A 9,958-nucleotide genomic window follows, 5' to 3' on the forward strand; every position below is an offset into this window, starting at 1 on the left:
ATGCAAATTAGACGGTGCATTGGGAGCGGTCTTTCAGCCCTGAAAATATACTGGTCTTGCTGTTCAAGTAGGACGGATAATGTAATAGCATTCACAGGATCAACTTTCACTACATGGGGTGATGTAGGAAGAATTGGTAGGGGTGTGAGTGGGTAGACGAGTGCTCCAGCACTGTCAATATACCTACATTATATTATACCTACGGAAATGCTGATGTTTTCCCTATAGGTATAATTGAAGCAGAAACTTTATGTGAAAAGCAGTGCAGAAAAAACCCCAATGTGTCACAACCACAGTTTTTTTCCACATCGCTTTTTTGCTGCGACCCGTTATGTGGGTTGTTAGCCTAAAGCAGTCATGCTGTATGTAAATAGAAACATTAACATAATGCAACAATATTTTACAGTATGGTATGTTTCCCCTTTAGAACACCTTTACTGAATGGAACTGGATGACTGTAATATAACTGGATGAAGGTCGTCATTTCCAAACTGGAATACTATCTGCAGAAGTCTCAGAATTATATTGCATGTGTACTAAAAGGTAAGAGACCTAAAATTGCCCTCTTATATTGGTTGGTTTCATTGGATAAAAGTTTCTTAAGAGTAAAGGAATGCCCAATTCCTGTTCCATGTGGAAAAGTGGCTATGTGTGAACGCATACCCTCCATTTAAAGAAGACCTTTCATGTCCTCATCAATGTGCGGTTTTATATAATGCTATACCGTTATGTGCCCCAGAGATGGAGATATCGGTGCTGTTAATTTTGGCATCGATATCTCCCCACTGTCAGAAGGGTGGGCCTTACAGTCTAGCACCATTGTTGGGCTGTGAGGATCATCCCCATGACTGTACTCTAACATAGCCTTCTACTGCTAGAGGGGTGTTCCTTACAGTTCCCCATCTTCGCTGGCCCTCTTTAATCACATGGTGGGGTTGTTTAATGAATTTTGCTTCTTATTTCTATTGTTTGGTTGTTTAATATATTTTACCATTATTTTTTTTTTTAATTTGTCCTCAGAAAAAAAAAATGGTGCACTACTTACTGAATTTCTGCTTACTCTACTCATTGCTAAGTACAACAAATTCAATAGATGGCATGGGATGTCACTGTAACAATATGGATTTTTGTGACTGCTCCTCACAACGCTTGACTTCAATTCCTTCCACGCTGCCGAGACAAATGAAGGGTTTAGACTTGTCGAACAATTTAATTCAGGCTATATCAGATGATGAGCTGAAGCCATATGAAAATCTCAGAATAGTCTGGCTTTATGGAAATGAAATTCATAGTATCAGCAATAACTCTTTTCAGTCATTACAAAACCTTGAGGAACTGGATTTGTCATATAACAAGTTGCTGAGCTTGTCACCCACATGGTTTGGAGGTCTTCAGAAGCTGAGAAAGCTGAACTTGCTGGGAAATCACTACACGTCCCTTGGTGGGACACCTCTCTTCTCCACTCTGAACTCACTGAGGATTTTAAAATTTGGAAACCTGGACTTTGTGGACCTCTATAAACAAGATTTTGATGGTGTGCTGAGATTGGATGAACTCCACTTAAATATTTCACGCCTTAAACAATATACAAAGGGCACCATACAATCTATAAAACCTATAGGGCATGTTACTGTTGCTTCACCTTTGATTTTACTGCCAGATATAATACGTGATCTTTTATATTCAGCTACCTGGTTAGAAATTAGGGATATATATTTCCAGAAGCCTGAGGATTCAGAAGTATTTTTACTGCTCAATGACACAACAGTGAAGACATTAATGTATAAAGACTGTACACTGACTGATGTTAGTTTAGGAAGGCTGGTAGAAATTATACATACCTACAAAAACGTTACCACTCTTGCTTTGGAAGACAGTAAGCTTTTTGGAACAGGACAATCGATTCCCTATCTGAAAAATCAGAACTCATCAATATCAACAATTATTGTTAAGAACCTGGAAATACCAAATTATTTTCTCTTTACCGACTTCCATTATATCTATGAGGCAGTACGTGCTATTAAAAGTGTCACCTGCATAGACAGCAAAGTTTTTCTCATGCCTTGTAATTTCTCCCGGGCCTTCAAGATGATGGACTACCTTGATCTGAGTGGAAACGTACTCACAGACTTGTTCTTGGAAAGTTCAGCTTGTTATATGGAAGGTTATGGGGCTTGGCCTTCTGTACAAACCTTAAATGTCAGCAGAAATATCTTATCGTCACTATCCAGAGTTTCCAAAGCACTAGCACAAATCCCATCACTGACTGCTATTGATTTAAGTCAAAATATGTTTGGTGACATCCCAGTTTCTTCCTGCAGTTGGCCAAGGAACCTGACGTACCTAAATATTTCAGACTGCAAGTTAAAACTGGTTGACGACTGCCTGCCTGACACTTTGGAGGTTTTGGATATAAGTGCCAATCATCTGGAAGAATTTGCTGCTAATTTGCCAAATCTGAAGGAACTCTATATATCAGATAACAGATTGTCCACGTTACCCATAAAAGCTTATCTGCCAAGGCTAGCCTTACTAGATATCAGGAAAAACAGACTCAGTGACTTTTTTCAATCAGATCTGAACCACTTTCAGAATCTGACAACATTGGATGCCGCTGACAACAATTATTTCTGCTCCTGTCAGTTTGCGTATTTCGCTAAGCACAATAACAAAATTCTTCTGGGTTGGCCAGAAAACTATATATGTGATTCTCCTTCTTCAGTGCGAGGTGACCAGATTAACAATGCACAACTCCCTATATTGATGTGTCATAACACATTAGTCGTGACGCTGTCCTGCATCATAGCAATATTACTTATAGTCACTATTGTGGTACTTTGCCACTGTCTTCATTGTGTTTGGTATGCGAAGATGATCTGGGCCTGGTTGAAAGCTAAAAGGAAACCTTTAAAAGTCTCGGAGAAAGAGATCAGTTTTGATGCATTCATCTCATACAGTGAAAGGGACTCTGAGTGGGTTGAGAATAAGATGGTACCACAGCTAGAAAATGGTAATCCCCCTCTGAGAGTTTGTTTTCATAAGCGGGATTTTGTGCCAGGCAAATGGATAATTGACAACATAATTGACGCCATGGAGAGAAGTCGCAAAACCCTGTTTATTTTATCAGAGCATTTTGTCCAAAGTGAATGGTGCAAGTACGAGCTGGAGTTCTCACACTTTCGTCTTTTCGATGAAAACAATGACACTGCTATTTTGGTTCTGCTGGAACCCATAGAGAAATCAACTATTCCAAAACGATTCTGCAAACTGAGGAAACTCATGAACACAAAGACCTACATTGAATGGCCGTCAGAAGAAGAAGAACAACATGTTTTCTGGGGTAACCTCAAAGCAGCAATGCAGCCAGAGGAATACATAGAGGCATAGTCAATGACTAGAGATGAGCGAACAGTGTTCTATCGAACACATGTTCGATCGGATATCAGGGTGTTCGCCATGTTCGAATCGAATCGAACACCGCGTGGTAAAGTGCGCCAAAATTCGATTCCCCTCCCACCTTCCCTGGCGCCTTTTTTGCACCAATAACAGCGCAGGGGAGGTGGGACAGGAACTACGACACCGGGGGCATTGAAAAAAATTGGAAAAAGTCATTGGCTGCCGAAATCAGGTGACCTCCATTTTAGACGAATAGTGGATTCCAAATCCGGGTCATATGAGAATGTGAACTTTGTGACTATGAGACAGGGATAGCTGTACAGGCAGGGATAGCTAGGGATAACCTTTATTTAGGGGGGAATGTTATTAAAAATAACTTTTTGGGGTTCTATCGGGTGTGTAATTGTGATTTTTGTGAGATAAACTTTTTCCCATAGGGATGCATTGGCCAGCGCTGATTGGCCGAATTCCGTACTCTGGCCAATCAGTGCTGGCCAATGCATTCTATTAGCTTGATGAAGCAGAGTGTGCACAAGGGTTCAAGCGCACCCTCGGCTCTGATGTAGCAGAGCCGAGGCTGCACAAGGGTTCAAGCGCACCCTCGGCTCTGATGTAGGAGAGCCGAGGGTGCACTTGAACCCTTGTGCACCCTCGGCTCTGCTACATCAGAGCCGAGGGTGCGCTTGAACCCTTGTGCACACTCTGCTTCATCAAGCTAATAGAGTGCATTGGCCAGCGCTGATTGGCCAATGCATTCTATTAGCCCGATGAAGTAGAGCTGAATGTGTGTGCTAAGCACACACATTCAGCTCTACTTCATCGGGCTAATAGAATGCATTGGCCAGCGCTGATTGGCCAGAGTATGGAATTCGGCCAATCAGCGCTGGCTCTGCTGGAGGAGGCGGAGTCTAAGATCGCTCCACACCAGTCTCCATTCAGGTCCGACCTTAGACTCCGCCTCCTCCAGCAGAGCCAGCGCTGATTGGCCGAATTCCGTACTCTGGCCAATCAGCACTGGCTAATGCATTGTATTGGCGTGATGAAGCAGTGCTGAATGTGTGTGCTTAGCACACACATTCAGCTCTACTTCATCGGGCTAATAGAATGCATTGGCCAATCAGCGCTGGCCAATGCATTCTATTAGCGTGAACTGAGTTTGCACAGGGGTTCTAGTGCACCCTCGGCTCTGCTACATCAGATTGCTACATCTGATGTAGCAGTGCCGAGTGTGCATCAGATGTGTAGTTGAGCAAAACTGACTCAGCACTGCTAAGTCTCTGCATTCGCATAGGAATGCATTGGCCAGCCTTCGGCCAATCAGCGCTGGCTCTGCCGGAGGAGGCGGAGTCTAAGGTCGGACCTGAATGGAGACTGGTGTGGAGCGATCTTAGACTCCGCCTCCTCCAGCAGAGCCAGCGCTGATTGGTCGAGTTCCGTACTCTGACCAATCAGCACTGGCCAATGCATTTCTATGGGGAAAAGTTAGCTTGCGAAAATCGCAAACTGACAGGGATTTCCATGAAATAAAGTGACTTTTATGCCCCCAGACATGCTTCCCCTGCTGTCCCAGTGTCATTCCAGGGTTTCCCCCTTAACGAGTTTATGTTCCCCATAGACTATAATGGGGTTCGAAACCCATTCGAACACTCGAACAGTGAGCGGTTGTTCGAATCGAATTTCGAACCTCGAACATTTTAGTGTTCGCTCATCTCTATCAATGACTTAATGTCAGGAAGACTTACTTCTCGAAATGCATACCAAAAGTTTAAGCTGTACTTACTGTATTATATTGATAAAGGATATGATCCTTGTACGTGACTATGGGGCAGAGACAGAAATGTGTTTTCTATGCAGCTCTTTGTATAATGACAGTTTCTTAATGGAATGTGTTATAGTCTGTTCCAGAAGACGGATTTCCTAAATTTGTTGGCTTACTTACAAGAATTGTACATACTGAAGCAGGAAATATTCAGAGAGAATATTGGAGAATTCCATAAAAAAATAACATGAAGTTTTTAGATACCACATGCACATAGTTAGAGAGTATGGAAGAAAGAAGACAAATGTCCATCAAGCTCAGATAAGGGAAGATGTAGATGAGAGAATGAGGGTAAAACTTAGAACTTTGCTTTCTTCCATGAATTAAGAGCAATAACCATAAAGCATAAGTGGGACTTCTTTAATGGAAACAGCGTGATCAGACTGAATATTTGTGAACTATTAAGTTGCACTGACCATATAGTTATCTCTAAGTGCTGTAATAGTATGGCGCTGTAATGACGCTGTACCTGCAGCATTACTTCTGGCTCATGGCTGTGTAACACAGCCAAGGGCTGGAACCAGCCAGGAGATTAACCCTCTGGATGCTGTGATGAATAGCGATCACGGTATCCAGGGTTCTGGGGGGCAATATTGCCTCTCGGATCCTCCCAATGAGATTGAGGGTTCCGAGGGATTGCCATGGCAGCCAGGAGGCCAGACCACAGCCTCCTGACTGCCCATGCATAGTTCCAATAGGAACTACTGTGCAATGTTCTGCACTACTATGTATTGCAGTACACTGCCCTGGGGATCTGAGATCCCAACTTCAAGTCCCCTTGTGGGACATGTAAAAAGTAAAAAAAAACCCCACACATATAGTGTACAATACACACTAATAAATAAACAATAAAAAGTTTTAAAAAACACATTGTATATTTAAAAAATGCATAATGTAACCAACAATAAATAAACAAACATGTTAGGTACCTGCACACAGATATCAACCCCCCCACTATGCAAAAATGGTGTGAATTATCCTGTACGGTGAATGAAGTAAAAAAAAAATATACCGCAATGAGCAAATTAACCTATTTTGGTCATTTTGCTTTTCCAAAAAAATAACAATAGAAAGTCATACATACCAAACATTGGTACCAATAAAAAGTACAACTTGCACTGCAGTTAAAGAACCCTGATATAAACTCCATCAACAGTACAGTAAAAAATTTTTTTCAAAAAGTGACATTTTCTTTGTTAAAGAGATAAAATGTAATAAAAGTCAACATAAATATGGTATCACAGTTATCATAATGACCTGCCGGACAAAGCTGCCATGTCATTTTTAATTCAGAGTGAACGCGGCAAAAACAAAGTGTAAAAAACTATCATAGAATTATATTATTTCACATGGACCCCCAAAAATGTAAAAAAAAGCTAATCAAAACATTATATGTACCCCAAAATGAAAATCCAGCGTGAAGAATAAGCCCTTACATAGCAATGTGGACAGAAAAATAAAAAATGAACTTTGAAAGATGATCTGGGAAAAATATAAAAAAAGTCACCGAGCATTAATGTACAAATTACCCTGCGTCCTTAAAGGGTTAAAGATTAAACATGTAAATAATCATGTACATAATATGCATTAGTATACACTAGATTGAATATGTAATATACATTATATGCATTAATACATTCTGTGATGGTTTCCCTTAAAGGAGTTAAAGGGCCTAAGGATTATTAAGCCTGGAAAATCTATTGAAAGGAAACAAATTTAAATATGTGCATTTTTTGGCGTACTAACACTATAGGTCTAGAAAACGGTACAGGTCAATCAGTTTCTACATAAATAAAGCTTCAAGGGTATATCCAGTATGAAATGATATTTAATGACTCAGGGCTGGACTCTTGAGTGACAGAGCCTCAGTGGGCCCCATTGCAGTGCAACTCCTATAGTAGCAATGTGTTCCTCTAAAAGCTGTGGCAGCAAAAAACTTCCACAATTGTGTTATTTGTTGTGGCACACCTGCTGGGATTTCAGTAGATTGGGCTCTTTATGCTGCTATGCAGTATAACGGATCTCTTATGTCCCCATGCAGTATAATGTCCTTTTGTCCCTATGGTCTGCTTATACCCCCCGCACAATGTAATGCTCCCATTATGTTCTTATGCAGTCTAATAAAGCTATTATGCTCCCACATAGATAATGCCCCTCTTATGTCCCCACACAGTATAATAGTTCCTATATATGAGTTTGCCTCTTTTCCCCCACACAAATAATACTGGAGTTCCACAGTGCGAATTTCAGCAATACTCACCATTCTTAGCCCCCAAACTTTTTTTCTGTCTGTTCCAGGGCCAGTACACATAATGCTGTCAGTACAAGTACCGGAGCAGGGAAGGGGCGAGGAGTACGGAGATAAGAGCGATGAGTAATAATGAAATCCGTACTCACCACTTTCTCCCTAGCTGTTACCAATGCAATGAGCACTTTGATCTGTATTGTTGGTTGGCCCTCGAAGGACTCTATTGATTATATTGTATCTTAAATTATTACCTAGAATGGATTCTCAGTTCCCTCACAATCTCAGGAGTATTTTTCTCTAGAGGTCTGTACATTCATTGTGCAGTTGTATATGGCTTTCACGTAGGTCAACAAGAGCTATATAACAATGGTTCCAATGATTTATATTGTCGTATTTGCAATAAGGTGAATTCACTTTAACTTGTACATATTCTTTGATAAGAAACCTGAAAACAGAATTTCCGTGATTATATATGGTACAACCTTCTGATCCAAGGAAATATCATTGGTATTGTTTTGTATTTTTTGTTTCAATCTGTGTTTTTATTAAAAAAAACAAACAAAGCAGCTTATTTAATAATGGCTTTTCTTGGATACCTTTACTTATTTGCGTACAGTATAAATCTAGTTTGTGACTACACACAGCTCACTTTGATCGCTCTTTGCAATGTGACAGGGAAATAGACAATCAAAAATACATGATGATTCATTCATTACCTGCAATCACTAGTTATTGCAGGTATAGTAAATATTGCATTGACATTCCACAAACTCAGGGACATGTGACCCACAGAAAAGGGACTTGCAGAACATCAAAAAACAGTATTATGCCCCATAGTAGCCCCTGCACACAGTATTATGCCCCATAGTGGCCCCTGCACAGAGTATTATGCCCTGTAGTGGCCCCTGCATACAGTATTATGCCCCAAAGTGGCCCCTGCATACAGTATTTTGCCCTGTAGTGGCCCCTGAACACAGTATTGTGCCCCATAGCAGCCACTGCACACAATATTGTGCCCCATAGTGGCCCCTACACACAGTATTATGCTCCATTGTGAGTATAATAATAGCAGTGTTTGTGGGGTTCGCGGGCCTGCGGCCTCACTTACTGATCCCCGATCCTGCTCACAGCCGTCTCTGCAGAAGGGGAAGTGTTGGCGGCCGTGAGCAGAAGCGCGGATCGATAAGTAAATAGGGCTCGTTAGGGCAGCAGGTAATGGGCCCTATTAAAAAAACAAACAAACAAAAAAAACACCGCTGGGCCCCCTAATGTCCCGGACCCTGTGGCAGATGCTATTGTTGCTACTCCAGTAGTTACGCTCCTACTAGTATGAAATCTTGAGGGCTGAAGCTGTCAATGAATGGAATCAACTAGTGGCACTATGAAAAGTTGCAGGCTACAAAGGGTTTGTTTTGAGTCTGTTGCTATGACAACACATAGGTCTGTACAGGAGCTATAGACACAAAATGATAGGATATTTTTTTTCCTATTCAGACTAGGTAGGGCAGAATAGAGAATAGACAGCTATGGGGAGATCTAATCACAATGAACAAATACATGAAGCACAAAGACCTTCATAATGATCTTTTTACTCCTAGACCAGTGACAGTGACAAGAGACATCCTCTACACCTCGAAGGAAGAACGATTCACCGGAATTATAGATGGGGATTCTTTCCTGTAAGGGCAGTGAGGCTATGGAACTCGCTGCCTTAGGATATGGTGAGGGTTCACTGTGCAACATCAAGAAGTGCCTGGATGCCTTTCTTGAAAAGCAATATATTACAAGGTACAGGTTTTAGGTTTTAGATTTTTGGTAAAGACAAGTTGATCCAAAATACTGATCGCCACGTTTGGAATTGGGAGAAAATTTCTGAGTTTTTTTTTTTTTTGCCTTTCCCTGGACAAACACTGTAGGGTTATAGGTTGGACTTGATGGATTCATGTCTTATTTATTTATTATTAAGCTTACTTATATAGCGCCATCATATTCCGCAGCGCTTTACAGATATTGACAGTCACTGTCCCATATAGGGCTCACAATCTAAATTCCCTATCAGTATGTCTTTGATGTGTGGGAGGAAACCGGAGTACCCAGAGGAAACCCACGCAAACACAGGGAGAACATACAAACTCCAGCGCTGCAAGGCTGCAGTGCTAACCATTGAGCCACCGTGCTGCCCATGTCTTTGATCAACCTCATCAACTATGTTACTGTGTTACCATTTGCAACAGTGTTTCATTGTTTTCAGATTGGTTGTGAAAGTGTAATTACTTAGTGTAATTAACAAAGAGAACCTTATATCTTTTATTGCTTCCTGTGTGGCAAATTCTATCATAATTCAAAGTGCTTGAGGACTTGGCCACCTAGACACTATTTTTCCCAATGAACCTGCTGATGCTCAGTGCTGGTCCTCTAGCTAAAATCTCCAAATAGCGCAGGTATCAAGTGTTTGTCCAAGAATTGGAGCATCCTGTGGGTTGATTTGTTGCCTC

General features: G+C 41.2%; 1 protein-coding gene across 1 annotated transcript; it reads left to right on the forward strand.

The window, feature by feature from the left end:
* The first annotated feature begins 1,014 nt into the window (after positions 1-1,014).
* Positions 1,015-3,390, forward strand: TLR2 (toll like receptor 2). The gene has a single exon (XM_075287755.1). The coding sequence runs from the start codon at positions 1,030-1,032 to the stop codon at positions 3,385-3,387; it is 2,358 nt and encodes a 785-aa protein (XP_075143856.1). The 5' UTR covers positions 1,015-1,029; the 3' UTR covers positions 3,388-3,390.
* Positions 3,391-9,958: the final 6,568 nt, after the last annotated feature.

The sequence above is a fragment of the Leptodactylus fuscus genome, chromosome 1 (genome assembly GCF_031893055.1).
Source record: "Leptodactylus fuscus isolate aLepFus1 chromosome 1, aLepFus1.hap2, whole genome shotgun sequence".
NCBI classification, from domain to species: domain Eukaryota; kingdom Metazoa; phylum Chordata; class Amphibia; order Anura; family Leptodactylidae; genus Leptodactylus; species Leptodactylus fuscus.

What these genes read in the sequence shown, in the direction of transcription:
- TLR2 (XM_075287755.1), top strand. Translation starts at nt 1,030, where the DNA reads ATGGTGCACTACTTACTGAATTTCTGCTTACTCTACTCATTGCTAAGT.